A 23,189-nucleotide genomic window follows, 5' to 3' on the forward strand; every position below is an offset into this window, starting at 1 on the left:
TGCAACACAGGAGTGATGGTTGCTGATAATGGGACTCTGTACGCCTATGTAGATATTCAATTAAAAATCTGACGTTTCCAACTACAATAGTCATTTACAACATTAACAATGTCTACACTGTATTTCTGATCAATTTGATGTCATTTGAATGGAATTTTTTTTAGCTTTTCTTTAAAAAAAAGTACATTTCTAAGTGACCCCAAACTTTTGAATGGTAGTGTGTATATATATACAGTATATATACACTACATGACCAAAAGTATGTGGACTCCTGCTCATCAAACATCTCATTCCAACATCATGGGCATTAATATGGAATTGGTCCCCCCTTTGCTGCTATAACAGCCTCCATTCTTCTTGGAAGGATTTCCACATAGATGTTGGAACATTGCTGTGGGCACTTGCCTGGCTTGCAGTCAGCGTTCCAATTCGTCCCAGGTTCGATGGGGTTAAGGACAGGGCTCTGTGCAGGCCAGTCAAGTTCTTCCACACCGATCTCGACAAACCATTTCTGCATGGACCTCCCTTTGTGCACGGGGGAATTGTCATGCTGAAACAGGAAAGGTCCCTCCCCAACAAGTGACCCCAAACTTTTGAACGGTATGCAAAATTATGTATACTTTTACTTTTGATACTTAAGTATATTTTTGCAGTTACATTTACTTTTGATACTTACAGTTGAAGTCGGAAGTTTACATACACTTAGGTTGGAGTCACTAAAACTCGTTTTACAACCACTCCACAAATTTCTTGTTAACAAACTAAGTTCTGGCAAGTCGGTTAGGTCATCGACTTTGTGCATGACACAAGTAATTTTTCCAACAATTGTTTACAGACAGATTATTTCACTTATAATTCACTGTATCACAATTCCAGTGGGTCAGAAGTTTACATACACTAAGTTGACTGTGCCTTTAAACAGCTTGGAAAATTCCAGAAAATGATGTCATGGCTTTAGAAGCTTCTGATAGGCTAATTGACATCATTTGAGTCAATTGGAGGTGTACCTGTGGATGTATTTCAAGGCCTACCTTCAAACTCAGTGCATCTTTACTTGACATCATGGGGAAATCAAAAGAAATCAGCCAAGACCTCAGAAAAAAAGTCTGGTTCATCCTTGGGAGCAATTTTCAAGTATAAACACCATGGGACCATGCAGCCGTCATACCGCTCAGGAAGGAGACGCGTTCTGTCTCCTAGAGATGAACGTACTTTGGTGCGAAAAGTGCAAATCAATATCTATATCCACAGTAAAACAAGTCCTATATCGACATAACCTGAAAGGCTGCTCAGCAAGGAAGAAGCCACTGCTCCAAAACCGCCATAAAAAAAGCCAGACTACGGTTTGCAACTGCACATGGGGACAAAGATCGTACTTTTTGGAGAAATGTCCTCTGGTCTGATGAAACAAAAATAGAACTGTTTGGCCATAATGACCATCGTTATGTTTGGAGGGAAAGGGGGAGGCTTGCAAGCCGATGAACACCATCCCAACCGTGAAGCACGGGGGTGGTAGCATCATGTTGTGGTGGTGCTTTGCTGCAGGAGGGACTGCTGCACTTCACAATATAGATGGCATCATGAGGATGGAAAATTAAATGGATATATTATAGCAACATCTAAAGACATCAGTCAGGAAGTCAAAGCTTGGTCTCAAATGGGTCTTCCAAATGGACAATGACCCCAAGCATACTTCCAAAGTTGTGGCAAAATAGCTTAAGGACAACAAAGTCAAGGTATTGGAGTGGCCATCCCAAAGCCTTGACTTCAATCCTATAGAACATTTGTGGGCAGAACTGAAAAAGCGTGTACAAGCAAGGAGGCCTACAAACCTGACACAGTTACACCAGCTCTGTCAGGAGGAATGGGCCAAAATTCACCCAACTTATTGTGGGAAGCTTGTGGAAGGCTACCTGAAACGTTTGACCCAAGTTAAACAATTTAAGGCAATGCTACCAAATACTAATTGAGTGTATGTACACTTCTGACCCACTGGGAATGTGATGAAAGAAATAAAAGCTGAAATAAATCATTCTCTCTGCTATTATTCTGACATTTCACATTCTTAAAATAAAGTGGTGATCCTAACTGACCTAAAACAGTGAATTTTTACTAGGATTAAATGTCAGGAATTGTGAAAAATTGAGTTTAAATGTATTTGGCTAAGGTGTATGTAAACTTCCGACTTCAACTCTAAGTATATTTAAAACCAAAGACTTTTATTCAAGTAGTATTTTACTGGGTGACTCACTTTTACTTAAGTCATTTTCTACTAAGGTATCTTTACTTTTTCTCAAGTACGACATTTGGGTAGTTTTTCCTCCACTGGGATTATACAACACCATTTTTGGACTTGAGCTTTCAGACAAGTACACAAATCAGTCCTACCTGTCCAGAGGACAAGTGGCTAAAAAAGTTAACGTCAAGCCCTGTTCCATCATAATTGGGGGGTTTATTGATTGCCAGGGATGTCATCACGCCTGAGGTGACCTTTTGTTTGAGAATAATTGCTCTATTACTGGGGTTTATTGAGCCACCTGCTGAGTATCTCAGACACCATTACCATCCAATAAGAATCGAGCGGGTCCTGGGAGCGAGTTAACCCTGCTGTGATCTGTGGGCGTAGCAGGAAGGATGAGTCACTTTGTTATGGAGACCTACAGTATCTCCTAAAATAACGCTCTTTCAAACCAAAGTTCATTCCATGTGTGATCCGTCTGGAGTGTGTGGGCCTGACAGCCATAGCTGAGAGAAGAAAACCTAATCTGGTGAGCTGGGCAGTCGAAGCAAGGCATAGTGAGGCTTTTAGCACTGTGGACCAAGTGAACTTCAGGAGGAGGGCTGAGAAAATCTTCGGTGTCAAGTGAACAGGAAGTAGACTTTAAGCATATCAATAATTAACAACAGAGTTCAGAAATACTTCTTCTACTTCTTCATTAGGGTCGGTCTATTCATTCTTTATTGCTCCCTTCCGTCTCTCTGTCCATCTCTCTCCATCCTCTCCCCATAAAATGCACATCAAAAACAAAGCCTGGACTCACATCCAAAACAAAGTTGGTCAAATGTAAAACATGTATCATCTGTCCTGTGGGAAATATTTCTAGGAGTGCTTTAGAAGGTAGTTTGAGAAAAGTGCATTTCTTTACAGTGTTTCAAATGCAATGGCATGTTCTTAGTAAGGCACAAACAAAGAACAGACCGCTCTGGAATGGATGAATTCAAAATGAGATCATGTCCAAAAACCTATTCAAGGTTCTCTTTCAAATGTTTGTTTCGGTATTTCACTTATCCATGGTTGGAACATATTTCAGTCATTAATATCATTTATTCATTCATTCTCAATTCAGAACATGACTCTAAGCCTTTTTATTTCACGTGAACCTCATGAAAGCTCTTCAATAAATATGTATGCCACCGTCCTAGTAGTCCTCTTCACTTGGCTATCAGAAGTGGCACGCTCAGGGAAGCTACAGATGTAGGATCTTAATTTGATCACCCTGTTGTAGCAGGAAATGTCAATTCACAGCAAGAAAAGCCAACTTGTGTGTCATTTTTAAAAAGGCTTCTGAATTTGTAATTTCCACATTAAAATGTCAGACTTAATTTGTCCTAACTAAACATTTATCAACCCCTACAAAAATGTCCATTAATTATAATTAACACAAAAATAATTCACATTTCCTGTTTCTGCAGGATTATTTTCCTGCTGTGAGAAAATGCTAAACTTAAGATCCTGTAAATGACGATAGAAGCCATTTTCCACATATAGGCTAATGATGTCGGCTGAGGAAAACTGTTTGGAAAAACTGAACAGCTACTCTTGAAACTCCCTGGATGAACCCTATTACAAGAAAACATGAACATTTGCAGTAGAGAGGAGCAGAATTAATCTACACTGAACAAAAATATAAATGCAACATGTAAAATGTTGGTCCCATGTTTCATGAGCTGAAATAAAAGATCCCAGAAATGTTCCATAGGCACAAAAAGCTTAATTGTCTCCATTTTTTGCACACATTTGATTACATCCCTGTTAGTGAGCATTTCTCCTTTGCCAAGATAATCCATACACCTGACAGCTGTGGCATATCAAGAAGCTGATTAAACAGCATGATCATTACACAAGTGCACCTTGTGCTGGGGGCAATAAAAGGCCACTCTAAAATGTGCAGTTTTGTCACACAACACAATGCCACAGATGTCTCAAGTTTTGAGGGAGCGTGCAATTGGCATGCTGACTGCAGGAATGTCCACCAGAGCTGTTGCCAGAGAATTTAATGTTAATTTCTCTACCATAAGTTGCCTCCAATGTCATTTTAGAGAATTTGGCAGTACCTCCAACAGGCCTCACAACCGCAGACCACGTGTATGGCGTCCAGTGGGCGAGCAGTTTGCTGATGTCAACACTGTGAACAGAGTGTCACATGGTGGTGGTGGGGTTATGGTATGGGCAGGCATAAGCTACAGACAATAAACACAATTGCATTTTGTCAATGGCAATTTTTTAATGCACAGAGATACTGTGACGAGATCCTGAGGCCCATTGTAATGCCATTCATCCACTGCCATCAACTCATGTTTCAGCATGATAATGCATGGCCCCATGTCACAAGGATCTGTACACAATTCCTGTAAGCTGAAACTTTCCCAGTTCTTCCATTGTCTGCATACTCACCAGACATGTCACTTACTGAGTATGTTTTGGATGATCTGGATCGACGTGTATGACAGCCTGTTCCAGTTCACCCCAATATCCAGATACTTCGCACGGCCATTAAAGAGGAGTGGGACAACATTTCACAGGTCACAATCAACGGCCTGATCAACTCTATGCGAAGGAGATGTGTAACGCTGCATGAGGCAAATGGTGGTCACACCAGATACTGACTGGTTTTCTGATCCTCTCCCCGATCTTTTTTTAATGTATCTGTGACCAACAGATGAATATCTGTATTCCAATCATGTGAAATCCATAAATTAGGACCTAATGAATTTATTTCAATTGACTGATTTCCTTATATAAACTATAACTGAGTAAAATCTTTGAAATTGTTGCATGTCGCGTTTATATTTTTGTTCAGTATAGAAAGGCCGAGTGAGTCATTTTGACTCAAAATGTATAAAGTTATGCCCTCCACCCCATCCTTTTCCTAAATAAGTATACTTAACCTGTTGCTACAATTTTCAAATCACTAACAGAATTTGTGTTACAAGCAGTTTTAAGAGGAGCGGAGAGCCAAAAAGTTACTTCTTCAAATCCTCCTACAGAGTCACATGCAGGCAATACATTTGAAGAGCATTCTAAGGTTTCCAAAACACTTACCATATAACACAACATTTAAGAGATGAGCTCTATTTCAAAATATCACTTTTTCCAAGAATAACCACTGTTCCTTGCACTCCACACGACCATGCGGCAACAGATATACTAATATATACTAATATAAAGTAATACAAATTATATTTGAAATAATAACTATTTTGTATTCTAATGATACCTAAGACCTTCATAAACACAACCAAAAGCATATTATTCCAAACAGGGCCGGTCCTTGCCGTTCTGCTGTCCTAGGCAAGACCAAAAAATGCGACCCCTGCAAAACTAGAATAGTCCCAGTAAGAAAAATTACGTTGAAAATATTTAAAAGACATTGAGGTTAGGTTCAATTTAGGTTCTGAATGAAAGGTTAAAATATGTATTTGCCATACGTTTTGAAATACATATTTTCCAGGATGTTGAAAAGGCATATTTTCCGGATGTTGAAAATACGTATTTTCTGGATGTTGAAATCAGGCTTATTTTTGGTTCTGAATGAAAGTTGAAAAGACGTAATTTATAGAAGTCTATTTTGGGGTTAAATCAAGGCTTGTCCAGACCGGACAAAATCTGAACCAAACATAAACGTCTATGATTGGTTCAGATTTGCTCCAGAACGGACCAAAAATCAATGTCCATGAAGTTGAAATAAAGGCCGGTCCGCACCAAAAAAATACGTCCAAAAGGCGTCGGCGTCGGTCCGTGCTTACTGAGGTGTAGCTTACAGTGTTGTCTGAAATTACATTTTATGAATGCCCATCTATGTGGTAAGCCTACCATTTGTAAAACGCCAAAAAAATATGTCTGGTCTGGACAGGACCAAAACAAGACATCCAAAAGACATCGACACATGCTTACTGGGGTGTAGCCTACCACGTCGGCCTGCAATGAAATTCTATGAATGCTCATCCATGTGGTAGGACCACCATTTGTAAAACAGGCCGTTGCATTATCTTTTTTTTTTGTCCTGATTCCTGTGACTAATCAATTTGTCTATTTAAGCTCTGAATATCAGCTACCCAACTTGGAGTTACCGTGAGCCTATTTGCAATGTGTTTACAAAGCGGGAAATGCAGAAGTAACCCTAACCCTTTTTTGCTATGATCAGCTTGTAAAAAATTTACAGATACAAAATTGAAACCACTGATCATGACAATGGGGTGAAACTCCTGAAACAGTTTGATTGTCCATTCCATATTGTCCATTTTACTTTGACCTGTCCTGTTTTTAGGATACTCTATGTTGTTTGCTAATATGACAGCACATTTTTTATTTGATTGGGCGCCATCGGAAAAACCTGTATGATGTAAAAAGTGTCTTAGGTTAGACTATTTGATAGGAGAAACCTGCATGATGTAAAAAGTATCCGTCTCATTACATTGTCATACATTTTATCTCTCGCCTGTAGGCTACAGAAAAAGCCACATAATCTTTCTTCCATATTTTAAATCTGTTACATGATTTATGTTAGATTATTTTTTGGACGGAACGTTGGTGGAGCGCCGCAGTGAGGAGTCTCTCCAACAGCACCCTGTAGAGGCACGCTAGGAGTGGACAAGCAAAATATTTTGTGCCCCTGCCTTTGACAAAGTGGGCACTGCTTATCACAGGATGGCATCAACGTTCACCTAAAAAGCCCTTATGCCACTGGTTGAGAGAAATTGTCATTGTTTTGGAGCAGAATTATGTGAGGTTTTATGTGTTGTTGTTGGAGGTGCGTCTTGGTCAGAAAATGCCGCCCTCGACAATCCGACCGCCTAATTCTGCTTAATGAGCGGGCCGGCCGTGATTCCAATAGCATATATGAAATATATTTATTGAACTGTTTGAATGTTGGCAGGAAGGGGCGGGGGGGGGGGTCCATGGGGCCTTTCTAGTGTTAATAGACACAGATTTGGGTTGTGTAAAGCAATAGCTGGCCAGAAAATGCACTGTAGAGGGGGCAGAAAATATTGGAGCTATCAAGAATAGGCTGTTCATGATGACCATTTCACTCTGGACCGAAACTAAGGTGAATGTATGCTGAGCGTAGGTGCCTTCAATCATCTGTTCAAATGCTGTGTTGTTATCGTAAGCTGATTTTAACATAGTGTAGGAGGAGCAAAGCTGTGAGTAGGAGGAGCAAAGCCGTTATCAGGAAAGAACAGAGACGACGAGCTAATTAGAGACATGCTAATCTAACAGATGGGAAGTGATAAAAGCATTTCTGAGTTCGTCAGAAAAGGGGTGGTGGTATTTTATATCATGTTGGAATCAGTCTGATTGCTGAATCACCATGTAGCTGGAGAGATGGCTTTTGAAGGCTGGCAAGTGAGAGCAGCAGAGGAGACTGATAAGTGGAAGGGTGCACATTTGTCACTTGGGTCTAGACATCATGCTCCGCCTGCGCGCTTGTGTCAAATGGTGTCATGCTCCAAACTCCCTCCAGCAACTGAGACGGAAAGATATCATTAAAACTTGACATTAGGGAAGTTCTGACTCACACTGAGGCACACACACACACACACACACACACACACACACACACACACACACACACACACACACACACACACACACACACACACACACACACACACACACACACACACACACACACACACACACACACACACACGTTGGGACCAAAAATGTATTCCCATTACCTAATCCCTAACTCTAAACCTAACTCTTAGCTTAACCCTAACCTTAACCCCAAACCCTAAAACTAACCCTAACCATAAACCTCACCCCTATGCCTAAAATAGCCTTTTTCCTTTTGGGGACTGGCGAAATGTGATTTTTTTGGGGACTCAAACGGATAGAAAGTTAGACCACACACACAAACACTGTGATGCCTCGCTTGCCAATCAGTCTACTCCACACTTAAAAGCTCTCTCTTGACACCTAGCGCGTGTGAAGACAATGACATTGTCCCTGTTCAATACACTTAATGCACTAATAGGGTTTAGTGCACTCTCCTATCACAGGTCTGGACACAGACTCTCAATGCCGCGCTATGGATTTACTGCCCACATTCTTCCATCTTCTATTGACAGAATGATATCAACAAGGTTCCAACACCCTATTTGACCCTGAGGCTTTTGTTTTCTCTCTTCCAAGTGTAGGCCTACTGTACTTCACTTCATTCAAAGCCTCCCATAATTCCACACCATACTGAGGTAGTGGGCTCTATTTTCTATTGTCTATTTCTACTTGCCATTGAGTGCGGGAAGCCCAGTTGAAGATAAAACACCAACCCACCTTTTCCTCCTCCTGTGTTGGGGACTTGAGATTTACTGTATCTCTGCAAAAATGTTTGGAGGTAAACAAAACATAAAATTAAACATCATTTGCCAGGGACGCTTTAGCGCAAAAGTCTGGAAGTAAAGCTACCACTCAAATCAAGATTATATATTTTTTTACTGCTCGTGAGTAAATCCTTGGGGATAGACACATGTAATAGCCTTATTGTAGCGTCTCAGAGGACCTCTTATCAAAACAACAAAAATGATTTATCTTTCCACTGACAGGTGTGGATTGGATAGGTGGCAATCATGCTGGTTTCACCAATCCTTTCATAGCAGTGCTCATGAGGGGTGGAAGGAAAGGAGACAACCTGGACATAGAGACAGGGCTGTCAGTCTTTTTCCCTACAACTCATTTAGAGCTTATTTGAAACTACATAGGTTCATATCAGAGCACCTCTTGCTCAGAAATCCTATTTTTCATTTGGTACAGAGTCACACTATAATTAAGCTGTACACTGACAGCAGCCCGAGGACCTGTGAGAAAATACTTGAGTCTCAAAAGTTTATTAACACACAACCAGGGAGGGGAGAGAACGCGGGAAATGGGAAAGAGTAAGCTTCCCTGGCTATCAGCAAGAAGAAAGCCCAGAGTTGTGTTCAGTAGGCACGGAGCGGAAGAAAACCCTGAAACTTAAGGAAAGGTTGGTACTATTTAATTTGTTTTATGCTGCAAAACATTTTGCTACGGTGTGCCCTAATGAACACCACCCACATATCATAAGAAATGCATTGCTATGCTGCAGTTACTGTAGGCATCATTCCCACACAAATTAAACGTGAACCACAAGCACTACGATTTGTGCTATTTGCAGGATTTCACATTGAGGTTTCATGTCACAACTCTCAGGAAGATGGCAAGCCCTCTCTATTAAGCTAATATTCTATTTGAGTGATTTCTCTCTCTTACCCATCGCTACCCACTGCACACAATCCAGGAATGCAGAAACAGAGTGATACAGCTCATAATATGCAAGACAGGGTAGTGAACTTCAAAATCTATGTTAAGACAAATGAAAATGTTTTTTAAAAAACGAACGTGAAAATAAGACTTGAGGTACTAATTAGCATATTGGCGTGGTGAGCCAGTTTTCAGTGTACATTGCACTGTAATACATTTTTATATCAGTTGAACAACTGCTAAATCAAAAGCCCAAATCAAGCGTTCTATGCCGTTTGATGCTAGAACAAAGCTGAATGTTCATTTTCTGGAATGAGGAGTGCATTATTTAATTTGAAATACCATCTAACGAGGAAACACATAAAACATTGGGAAGACTCAATTAAAAGCCAATTTTTTTCTTCCCTCAGTGTGTGTGTGTGTGTTTCTGTTATTACACGTGTGTGCATGCGTGTGTACAACGCCATTCTGTGAGCTACAGAATTGTCATAGAAACTAGTTTGCTGGGGGGGGGTTGGAGAGAACCCAGGCAATGTCATGATGAAAGTCAGTATTTCAGGCATGATCACTAGCATATCCCATGCAAGCAAATAATATAGCTGCCAATATTTTGACTAAGAAAAAAGTAAAGGGGGTTTGAGATGTTTTGACTTGGCCAAATCCCATCCGCCAGGATGCTGGTTTTGATGTGGCTTCAAGGAGAATGAATCAGTTGTGGCTTGCCAATGGACATCTAATGATCTGTGATTGATCATAGGAAAGCACGCTCCTAAAAGGGGAAATAATGACGACGCATAACACTTCACATCACGCTCCCATTGCCGAAATCTGCCAATGTCTCCTTAACAATGCAGTATGTCAATTTGGAGTGATAATGGTACCCCTGCGTGGTCATGACAATAACACCATGAAGTTAGGAGGGCGATAAACATCAGAATGTACAGTGGGGCTTGAATTACATGTTAGGCTAATTCTGGTGCTTCTAAGCCAGATGCAGCCATGCATGTACAGTGGCACCTGTGGAATGGCATCAGCCTCTAAAATCCTAAATAGTTAGTCAATACTTAATGACCGAGAAAAGTGCATACAGTAACTAGGCCTACTTTGTTCTCCCAACAATAATCCAAGGTGAAATAGATGGTAAGTGTTGGTAAAAATAGAACAGGTAAATAACATTTGATCTCCAATTGACTTTTGGCATCATATCGAGACGCTGATAGAAACAGTCCCTGGCAACCTCTTCAATGAAGTCAGAACAGGAATAGCACAATTGTCTTATTCGCATTTGCTGGTACAAGCAATTGCATGCTTATCGCTAGTGACTAGTATTCACTCTTATCCCTGTTTGTCAGTGTCGCCTGTGAGGTGTGAAGGTCACAACTGGAAACCTGGGGTCGGCGGCTAACTCCGGAACGCTCAACGTTCCAATTAGAGGTTCGGTGGAACATGGCTACCCATCCTCTGCAGCTCTGGGCTTTAATTGCAGAAGGTCGATAAGCCCAGACAAAAGCATCTCAACTGAGGTGAAGTCTGTCAGGCATAGATAAACACACACACTTTTTTACAAAGCCGCAGACATTCACAGACAGCCAGACAAACAGAGACATGAGACACACATACGCGCCATTGTGGATGCGTGACTAGACCATCACAGTTCAGATAAGTAATGTGAAAAGGGTATAAAAGAGTGATCAAAACTAAAGCTGAGACTTTTTCCTTTACCCTTTAAGAATCAGTTTGAATATTTCCCAACTTTAAAAAATGCAGTTTACTAAATTAAACAAAAGCAAAATAACAGATTGTGGTTATCATCTTATTTTCTTGCTGTAATGTCTTTGATTAGTTAGACCTATTAGCAAAACCAAACATGATTTTATCCTCACACAAGGGATCTTACTTCACAGATACCTGTCATTAAGTTTCTCTTTTAAATACTTAAAGAACACTTGCAATCGTAGCACAATTTTCTCCAATGGAATTACCCACACTATGATGCCATAGGCTTTGAAGGTTGATATGAAAACACTGAATTGTGATTAATAGGCTTAATAAGCATATCACTGATGCTTCATATAGCCCAGAGACACAATTAGAACATAACAAAAATATATTTTCTGCACACCTGACAGGAAATGCTTGACCTCTTTGTTGAGGCGGTTTTACACAAGATCAGTATTACTCCAGAGATGCAGTACTGCAGGAGGATGTGTGAGATAGAAAAACACTAAGACTGCTCCAACACAAACACCCACACACACCCACATACTGTGCCTAAGACAACTATTAGTAAGATTTGAAGCTTCTTGCTGTCGCATTTAGTTTATCTTCAGGGACACAGAGAAGCAGAAAGAAAGGAGAGATGCGGTCAAAGCATTTCATATTTATGGCTTTATTAAAGTCCCCCTTGAAGCTATTGAGCTTTACTTGCGTCCCCAGCCAGGAGGTGTTTATATCATGACAACAATCATGATGCATTGCTGTGGTGGCCACATTCCAATCTACTGTCTAATCTCCGCTCTAGCCCCAAACATCACGGCTCAATTGTTCCTAATTGCCCTTACTATGAACTATGGCACAAACAACAGTGGGGGAAATCAAGAAACAAATTCCCTCCTAAATCCATAATCTCTTTACTTATCAGCTTGGGGGCACTTGGAAAAAAAAGGAGGGATATATCTTTATTTATTCCAGAGGCAGTCAAATCCGGGCTTCGTTCTCTCGTTAAAATGTTCATTTAGCCACGCTGCTTATCAGTCCTATTAAGGAGCTGTTCTGCTGAATAGGTACAACCATCGAGGAAGAAAATGCAGAACAAGAAGCTCAAGGGTAGACACTAATGCTAGAATGCATAATGCCGTGGTACTGTAGCACCACATTCCACAATGCATCAATATGTGAAGGTGTGGCAATGAATACACATATTGAGTGCTTGGATTAAGTACACAGTGACAAACTGTATGGTTTCAAGTAGAGCTGGGATGACAAACCAAAAATTATCGACACTGTCACGTCCTGACCCTAGTAAGATGTCATTTTCTATAGTAGTGTAGGGCAGGGCGTGTTGTTGGTTAATCTATGTTTTCTATTTCTATGTTTAGGTTCTAGTTTGTCTATATCTATGTTGGTTTTGTTTGGGGTTGCTCTCTAATTGGAGGCAGCTGATCCTCATTGCCTCTGATTAGAGATCATATTTAAGTAGGGGTTTTTCTCATTGTGGTTTGTGGGTATTGTCTTTTGAGTAGTGTGTTGTCCTCTCTGCGTCACGGTTTGTTGTTTTGTATTTTCAAGTTATTAATGTATTGCATTCAGTTTCACTTTTAATAAATATGTGGAACTACAAAAACGCTGCATCTTGGTCCGCTCCTTCGAACAGCCGTGACAGACACCCATCATACAGATCACTTATCGCAGGCATTTTGCTGACATCATTCATTATGATAAGTAGCTTATATTAGAGAAATGTGTTTGAATACGTTTGCTAATATGGGATGATAGTTGTAGCCATCAATAGTCCCAATAACAATCAAACTAGTAATTGTAGTTTAAAGGATAATAAATAAAACTATGTTGCACATTAATGTTATAAACTTATCGTTCTATTTATCATTATCGCATAAATTCAGGTAATTTCGCAATATGGATTTTTGTCCGTATCGCTCAGCTTAAGTTTTAAGGCATAATCGAATTAATCATCTTTAAACAGATGCAATGATCCTCACATCTTGTATTGTCTGAAACGAAGAGTAATGGATCTCTTTAACAAAATCCCATAACTATCAACAGCCATTCTGCAGGTTCCATATACTTTTATAGAGCCACATCCTTATAGGTGTGAATTCCAGGGGCCCAAATCAAGTACCTGTCAAAAGTATGTTATACCACATCCCTGCTGCTACTGTCTTCTGCCTAATTAGGTGCAGAAACTGCGGGTTGGGCTACTCTAAGCTCCTAGATACAGTTGAAGTCGGAAGTTTTACCTACACCTTAGCCAAATACATTTAAACTCAGGTTTTCACAATTCCTGACATTTAATCCTGGTAAAAAGTCCCTGTTTTAGGTCAGTTAGGATCACCACTTTATTTTAAGAATGTGAAATGTCAGAATAATAGTAGAGAGAATTATTTATTTCATCACATTCCCAGTGGGTCAGAGGTTTACATACGCTCAATTAGTATTTGGTAGCATTGCCTTTAAATTGTTTAACTTGGGTCAAACGTTTCAGGTAGCCTTCCACAAGCTTCCCACAATAAGTTGGGTGAATTTTGACCTATTCCTGACAGAGTTGGTGTAACTGAGTCAGGTTTGTAGGCCTCCTTGCTTGCACACGCTTTTTCAGTTCTGCCCACAAATTGTCTATAGGATTGAGGTCAGGGCTTTGTGATGGCCACTCCAATACCTTGACTCTGCTGTCCTTAAGCCATTTCGCCACAACTTTGGGAGTATGACTGGGGTCATTGTCCATTTGGAAGACCCATTTGTGACCAAGCTTTAACTTCCTGACTGATGTCTTGAGATGTTGCTTCAATATATCCACATCACTTTCCTACCTCATGATGCCATCTAATTTTGTGAAGTGCACCAGTCCCTCCTGCAGCAAAGCACCCACAAAACATGAATCTGCCACCCCCGTGCTTCATGGTTGGGATGGTGTTCATTGGCTCCCCCTTTTCCCTCCAAACATAACGATGGTCATTATGGCCAAACAGTTCTATCTTTGTTTCATCAGACCAGAGGACATTTCTCCAAAAAGTACGATCTTTGTCCCCATGTGCAGTTGCAAACCGTAGTCTGGCTTTTTTTATGGCGGTTTTGGAGCAGTGGCTTCTTCCTTGCTGAGCGGTCTTTCAGGTTATGTTGATATAGGACTTGTTTTACTGTGGATATAGTTACTTTTGTACCTGTTTCCTCCAGCATCTTCACAAGGTCCTTTGCTGTTGTTCTGGGATTGATTTGCACTTTTTGAACCAAAGTACGTCCATCTCTAGGAGACAGAATGCGTCTTCTTCCTGAGCGGTATGACGGCTGCATGGTCCCATGGTGTTCATACTTGCGTACTATTGTTTGTACAGATGAACGTGGTACCTTCAGGCATTTGGAAATTGCTCCCAAGGATGAACCAGACTTGTGGAGGTCTACCATTTTTTTTCCTGAGGTATGTTGGTTTCTACGCATGTTGGTTTCTACGCATGTTACATCATTTCAGGTTGAAGATGAACACCAAGTGGACTTGAACAGAATACTAACTGAGTAGGCTGAATTGACGTAGCATGGTTGGGCTGTTGTAACCTGTTGTCTAATGTATTTATGTTAATAATAATGCAAATTATGCAAGTTTATGGAAAACCACCAAGCAAAGCAGGTCCCTTGAATCAGCAGTGGAAGAAAGCAGAAGATGGCTTTACAGTCCCTAAAGTGTTCATTCCCATGTGTGTTTATGTTTTAAGTAAAGTTAATTTACATCGATGTAAGTGGTCATCATTCCAGTTCTTCATCAGCGAGGCACTGAAGCAGAACTCTGTCTCCACTAGGGCCTGGGGGATTCTAGTGACCAGAAACACAAGCATAAAACAGAAACTTTCCCATTTTTATTTAAGCTAGGCCGAAACACATCTGGGAACGCTCACATGCCTAACACTATGTTAACATTCTAGAAACAAAATTCCTTTTCAGACAAAACCCATCATCATCATCATCAAGGACCATTTTCTACTCTGCCTTCCTCTCCCCTTCCCCATTATATCTGGCATCTGTTTTTTGAGTGATGGCTAGTCTTGTCTTCATTCTCCTGTTTTTTTTTTTTATATACACACCGATCCCACCCCTAGAGAAGACCCCAAGGCCACACACACAACTCACAGGCCTCAGAAGCTCTATTTTGGTGTCCTCTGGTACATTCTAATGCCTTGATTCATAAATACAGAAATACACAGCGAAATGATTGAATACTTTTATCGAGTTTAACTCACAGATTACACAATTAGTTGTGGTATTGTGTAGAATGACATGACTTTACAATGTAAATGACTGGAAATGTATGAATTCAGTGTATTGTTAGTTGTTTGGGATATTCTTAAGTTCTAGGCCTATATGATCAGGGTTATTTTCTAATATTTTTCAACATTTAACCTGTCTTCTCTTGAGATTAAAGTCTTATTTATAGCTTTACTGCAAGATATAAATTGCCAAAATGATGTTTATTCTTTAAATTATGTATTTTATTAAAACGAAACAAAAATGAAGTAGGTTGCAGGTTTCTGCTCCCAAAATCACACTTTAAAAAAAAGTTAAACAACATGTTTGGATGTTCTAAGTCCACAGCAATGCTTAAACCACATCAGGAGACCACTTTTGAGGTCTGTGAAAAAATATGAGACATTTAGATTTTGGGGTGTAGTTTCGAGTTTTAATGTCACATGCACAAGTACAGTGAAATGTATTTCTTCCAAACTCAAAACCCAACAATGCAAAAATGAATAACAATGTTTTTCTAGAAAGCAAAAAACACAAAAAAACATGAGAAATGAGAATAAGAAATACACAATAAAATAAGTAAGCAAGCATACTATATACTACTATATACTATAGAAAATATTTTAAAAGTCAGTTACAATACCATATTTACATGTGCAGAGATACTAGAGTGATGGAGGTAGATATGTATAGATGTAAGGTGACTAGGCAACAGGATATAAGATAAACAGAGTAGCAGCAGCTTGTATGTGAGTGGGTGTGCGTGTGCGTAGAGTAGGTATAAATGTATATGCATATGTGTGAGTGAGCAGATGATGGAGTGAGTGATTGTGTGTGTTGGAGTGACAGTGTGTGTGTGTGAGTGTGTAGGGCCCTGTGAGTGTGCAGAGACAGTGGAAATACTGAAATAAAAGGTAATTAAAGATACAAGGTAAACTCGGTCCATGTAGCTATTTTGTTAGCTACTTATCAGTCATATTGCTTGGGGATAGAAGCTGTTCAAGAGCCTGTTGGTGTCAGACTTGAAACACCGGTACCTCTTGCCGTGCGGCAGCAGAGAAAATAGTCTATGGCTTGGGTGGTTGGGGTCTTTGGCGATTTTTCCGGGCCTTCTTTTCACCCTGCCTGATATGTCTGTCCTGGATGGCAGGGAGCTCTGCCCCAGTGATGTACTGGGCTTTACGTACAACCCTCTGTAGCGCCATGCGATCAAGGACAGTGCTATTGCCATACCAAGCAGTGATGCAGCCAGTCAATAAGCTCTCAATGGTACAACTGTAGAACCTTTTCAGGATTTGAAGGCACATGCCAAACTTTTTCAACCTCCTGAGGGGGAAGAGGCAATGTCATGCCTTCTTCACAACTGTGAGTGTGTTTGGACCATTTTAAGTCTCTAGTGATTTGGACATTTAGGAACGTGAAGCTGTCTACCTGCTCCACTACCGCCCCATCAATGTGGATGGGGCGTGCTCGCACCCCCCCCCTTCCTGTAGTTCACGATCAGATCCTTGGTCTTGCTGATGTTGAGGGAGAGGTTGTTGCTCTGGCACCACACTGTCAGGTCACTGACCTCCTCCCTGTAGGCTGACTCATTGTCGCCGGTGATCAGGCCTACCACTGTTGTGTCGTCAGCGAACTTGACAATGGTGTTGGAGTCATGCGTGGCCACCCAGTCGTGGGTGAACAGGGAGTACAGGAAGGGACTAAGCACAGTGTTAAGGGTCAGCATGGTGGAGGTGATGTTGCCTACCCCCACCACCTGGGGTTGGCCCATCAGAAAGTCCAGGATCTAGTTGCAGAGGGAGGTGTTGAGACCCTGAGTCCTAAGCATGGTGAGTTACCCTTTAATTCAAGTGTGCACCTAGCAAGAGGCTGTTGTTTAGTGGTGTTTTGGTAGCATTTTCAAAACAAATACCCACTGGATTGATGCAAAGAAGCATGATATCATTCTGCCAGGTAGGCATAGCCTAATTTGTTGTTAACAATTTTTAATTTTTTTTTATTTAACCTTTATTTAACTAGACAAGTCAGTTAGGAAAAAATTCTTATTTACAATGATGGCCTACCCGGGCCAAACCCTAACCCGGATGATGCTGGGCCTATTGTGCGCCGCCCTATAGGACTCATAATCACGGCCGGTTGTGTTAAAGCCTGGAATCGAACCAGGGTCTGTAGTGACGCCTTAGACCGCTGCGCCACTCGGGAGCCCCAATAATTCAACTTAATTGAGAAGATTTTTGGGAAAGCCTGTTTTTATTAGAATCATCACTAATGGCTACACAAAGTGGTAGATGCGTGCACTGCACACACACACACACACACACACACAAACACAAGCAGACAGGGGTATTCTCGTTGCCTCTTCAGAAAGTTACAAGAAATAGAAATCATTGATGCATTCTGTTCATGGCTTATGATAAACTTGGGAAAATGAATAAATGTTCAATACATTTAGTTGATTCCCTACTACAGGTCAATACATTTTTGAACATTGTTGAATTCTGTTTTAATGCCTGGATTTCGCGAGGGCCCTAATTATCATATTTGGACCAGAATGAGGCTCTCCACCACCTATTGTTCCTGCAGTGATGATTCCCCATCTTCATCTAATTCTTTCATAATTAATCTGCAGATCCTCAGCAAAACGCATAGGCCTACAAGTAGCGTACTGTACGCAAATTAAAGAGCCAAATGAACGGCTCTCTCACCAATGCAATTTGGTAGGCTACACTGACTGACGAGACTCACTCATTTTAGAGTCAGTCTGGAAAGCCCCGACATCCTAGGAAAAGAAACCTCGGAAATCCTTTGGTTTACTTCTTCCTATACGATTCCATGGACATATAACCACGTTGCATGATTTATGAATGGCAAAGAGATCGACTTTATTCAGTCAGTTCGACACCTTTTATAAACTAGTCAACAGTTGCTGTTCAGTTGTCAAAATAAATAAACTATCAAAAGAAAGAAAGTCGCACACTCCACGTGTAATCTCCCAGCAATTTAATGGGTATTTACCAATGTTTCGGCATCACTGTGCCTTCCTCAGGGTCACCGTGCCTTCCTCAGGGTCACCGTGCCTTCCTCAGGGTCACCGTGCCTTCCTCAGGGTCACCGTGCCTTCCTCACGGTCACTGTGCCTTCCTCAGTTGTCAAATCGACACCCAGTAAATAGCCTACTAAGCGCATCGACTCTGCGTTGCTGGCTATGTGAAATGTGTTGTTAGAAAACAATTAAGCTAAGTCGTGGATTTCGACTCATTGTGACCAATTACATTACATGGGAAGTGCAAATTCACGCGCATCATGATCTCTCCCTCCTCTGTGTAAAGAAATACGACTGCAACCAGAGATCTGTATATAATGACGAGATGCTCATATCTCTGCCCTAACAATGCTAGTCGTCCAAAAGACTGGAAGGCAGGCGACAAGCTTAGGCCCAAAATAAGCCCAATGATTTTGGCGAGAGTGAAACCTCTTCCTCTCTGCTGCGTTTCCCCGAAATCAGTCGTTTTGTGACTGACAGGCGCCTATCCTATCAATAGATTGCGCTAGAAGATGCATATCGTTCATTCTAGCAGGGGAGGGCTCAACGCACTAGCGAATTTAAACTTTTAAATTAAAAGTAGCTAAGTTACTATGAAGTGGAATATGTAGCCGGCTGAAAATGAGTCTCTAACCAGCTGATTAGCTAACAGCCGGAGCTAATGGAAAACACTTGAGCCCGTCTCTGGTTAACCAGTCTCTACGGCTGGTCTCTATGGCTCAAATCATTTCAGAACCATAACACTAACACACACACACACATACACACACATACACACACACACACACACACACACACACACACACACACACACACACACACACACACACACACACACACACACACACACACACACACACACACACACACACACACACACACACACACGTCAGCGTGTGCATGACACATGTACATATTTGACAAGTGTGTGTATTTCTGTGTTTTATGTGTATATGTTTGACAGGTGTGTGTTTTGAGTGTGCGATGTCTTTCCCTGCCTCCCTAGCAGAGCCTGACAGTGATATGCTACACATGAGTAAAGCCGTGAGTGGCTCAAGTGAAGGTTGGCTGCTCTACGGGACACAGCCATGAGTCCTTCTCACCTTTTCTGTCATCTTAGAAGGGGTACTTTGTACAGACAGGAGACTCCAGACAATGACAGATGCTGTCCGAAGCTCTCCCCTGTTACAGTGCCTGCTCTAATGTAACAGTATCCTTCTAGGCCTGTATCACCAAATTATGATTCACACTCTTTGCATAGCAACAGATTCCTAGTTGACAGCACTGTGCTCAGTATGTGCTGGTGGAGCTGCCCATTGAATGTTGCTGAAATCTGTCACACAGGCTATTCCTCTGATGGTCAAGAAATTGGTATTGGGTGCTGTCCTTTTAGTGGTGCTGAAATGTGTTGCACTGAGGTAGGCTACAGCACACATCTCAGTGGAAAGCAAGATCATTATACATCAGCCTTTAAAATGCATCCAATTATTTATTCCATGTATATCTCCAAAGGCAAGTCAAATCACCTGTTGCAACATTGTCACTTTATTCGACTGTGAATTATCTGAAAAAGTTAAATTCATTAGCTAAAAATAAGATACACTTTAGTTGTTTGAGCTAGAGGTCACACATAAACCGTCACATGAGCAATCTTGCACCACATTTGAATGCTGGGGTAGTTATCTACAATAAGCAGAAATGCCTGTACAAATAATCTTGTCTTGTAATTGTTTCTGTGGGCATTACTACTCAGACGACAAAAGGACAATTATTGTCTGATAACGTGGCCTGCAATAAGCTACTTCGAAGTATTTTACCTGGAGATTTCCCGCCTATTCAACGTCATATCTAGCTTATTGTAAGTCCCGTACACTGGCCACGTTAAGGTTCTATCATGCGTCACAGCCGGTGTAACACATGTCCGTTATGGTGAGAACAGATTTGAAAGAGGCTAAATGGAGTCTAAGGTAAGGTGGGGGGTAGTGATGCTCACAGCAATCACCTTGAATTACAGAGAAGAGTGACTGACATTGGTGTGAGAGCCGGTTGTCTTGCCGAGCGCTGCAACAATTCCAAATGTTTCAAATGATGGAGAATTGAATACAACATAGTCTCTGCTAGTATGATAATGCTTCATGTGGCGTTATAGTAAAGAATTGCAGGCTTCACACAAAATTGGAGAAAAAAAATCACAGCAATTTACAATTTCAGTACAGGGAGAAATGACATCGGTTGAATGAAAGAAAGCGCATCATTACCTGCTCTTGCTGTTGAGCCGTTTTCGGTGCGTTTGTCTCCTTCACCGTAGTCATGATGCCCTACAGTCAGATCAACCAGCTGCTACACCACAACACAATCACAGGTGACTTTGAGAGGTGACCGGAGCCGGCAAAGTACCACACAGAAAAATACATTCAATTTCAGTCGTGATGTTTAAAGTTGAGAGAGAGCTTGATGTAAGCAATAAGGAGTTGGGGGGAAAATCCCGGCAAAACGAGTCTTAATCTGAGACAACGCAGATGATACTCAATTGTAACCTTGTGCATGGAAGAAAGTGGGAGGGAGATAGGTAGAGATAAGAGCTGAGGCAAAGACAGCTACTGCAATTGATACCGACCGCGCCACTTCGATAAATGCCTGGCAACCACCAACGGGCGACTGAGATGGGGGGAGGCGAACAGCGATACTTGTCCCTCACCACGTCGCACGTATCAGATTTTCACTCATGCACCCGCCAAGAGACACAGACACTACTAAAATGGTGATATCATTGATAATAATTGTAGAGGTAATTTAGGCACTACAATCCTACCTGTTATCTGGACCATTCAATTCAGATTACAGTAAAATATAATGAATAGTTTAATGACATCAAAGCTATCACTGAAACATGTGTATTTCATACGTTCAATGAAATAGGTCACATTGACAGAGCTCTGCGCTGACACACACACATAATGTTATGCAATATGTTTTTTGACGTCAATGATTTTCAACTCTTCTAAATACAGCATTTTTTATTTATTTTTTGCTTCAAGAGCGAGATCTGTACCATTGGACAGTAAGTGTAGAAAATCCATAGCCAGAGATTGCAGCATCCCAGATGACATGACAGGAAATATATTGAAACAAATACTTGAAATGTAACTAATAAACCATTAAGAAGAGGCATCCAAGTTGCTCGGATAGAAGATATATAGTTGTACCATGTATAAGTATATTTTAATATATCTCTTTAGGGCTAATGTATGTAGCAGACAGAGCTTCAGCGAAATAGAACGAGAAAACTAGTCTAAATTGGTGCTAGGGGAAGCAGGGTGTATCCAACCAAAATGTTCTTCCTTGAATTTAAAGTCTCTGAGTAACACCATTAAAACAAAACAAGAATTCTGACAGAAGTGTATGAGATATTGAGCACAAGGTGACTAAAACGCAATTAACATGACTATAAATGTCAGTTGTCATCACCTATCATGACTTTTCCTAACCTCTGTTCCATTGTGTCATTATAATGATGTCGTGGCAAAATACTTTTGATAGAAACACTTAATGGAATTACTGTGGCCTTCGAAAAAACAAAATGTACACTTCAGACATTGAAATCCAAATGAGCGACACCAAAGTGTAAGAAAATAACCATCCTTTTTTCAAAGGTACAATGAAGCGAAACTACGATTGCTCACACTGCAAACTTACATGTAGCGCAAGTATTATTAACATAATACCATTTATTTAATATCTTACACTTTAGGGGCTCTCAAGCAAAGCACTAATGTTCACACAAGCCACTTTTGGTTATCCCTCAAATTAAACCAAATGTAATGTATTTCAGCGCTGTGTTAATTAAAAATTTCCAGGAAGAACCATTGCATTCAATATCCAAACACTGTATATAAATGAGTTACTTATACTCAGAGACATTTTACATGGTAATGATACCTGTTCTATTCTTTTATTCTCCTCTATGTCTTAGCAGGGGTTTTAATATGCACATGCTGCTTTGTTAATTAATTGTGGGCACTGTGTTTTGGTGAGGTAAATTACTATGGAATCCCAGTTGGGTGTCGGCAGTGTCGGGCCTGCATGATAAGCACACTGCTGCACAATGGGAGGAAAGCCATGTCCTTCAAATAGAGGCCCTACTTTCAGACCCCTTGCCTGCCTGCTTAAAAAGTTGTAAAAACAATTGCATCCCTTTCCAAGTGAACCCAAAGTATCCCAAAAACACTGAATAGAGTAGGATTTGTGTGAGTTTGACTGTCTATGTGTGTGGAAGTTTGTTTTGTATAGTGTACAGTATACAAAACAAACTTCCACACACATAGACAATCAAACTCACAGTATACAAAACAAACTTCCACACACATAGACAATCAAACTCACAGTATACAAAACAAACTTCCACACACATAGACAATCAAACTCACAGTATACAAAACAAACTTCCACACACATAGACAATCAAACTCACACAAACATAGATACGTAGACACTAGTAAAAGCACTACTGAGGCACTACACAGCATGTCATCGCAATCAACCAAACACTCCACTACTACACAACTGGCCCTTCTCTACCGCTCCTATTGCAATTAACATCGACAGCATGACGTATAAAACCAAAAGGGTTGCTGCTCAGGGAATCAATCAACTCCAAACGAATGATGC

At 40.8% G+C, this 23,189-nt stretch overlaps 1 protein-coding gene across 3 annotated transcripts in view; it reads right to left on the reverse strand.

Moving 5' to 3' along the window:
* LOC106579565 (dipeptidyl aminopeptidase-like protein 6) overlaps positions 1–23,189 on the reverse strand; it is a 307,921-nt gene that overhangs the window by 119,829 nt on the left and 164,903 nt on the right. The window contains exon 1 of one of the 3 annotated variants that reach the window (XM_014159599.2): positions 20,780–21,187. The exons of 1 other annotated variant lie outside the window; for it this stretch is intronic. In XM_014159599.2, the coding sequence (XP_014015074.1) occupies positions 20,780–20,833 (54 nt within the window). In that variant the 5' untranslated portion in view covers positions 20,834–21,187. Of the gene's footprint in view, positions 1–20,779; positions 21,239–23,189 lie in introns of those variants that run through there. One more of the 3 variants, XM_045702706.1, reaches the window with a different exon arrangement.

This window comes from Salmo salar, chromosome ssa19, assembly GCF_905237065.1.
Source record: "Salmo salar chromosome ssa19, Ssal_v3.1, whole genome shotgun sequence".
Taxonomy (NCBI): Eukaryota; Metazoa; Chordata; class Actinopteri; order Salmoniformes; family Salmonidae; genus Salmo; species Salmo salar.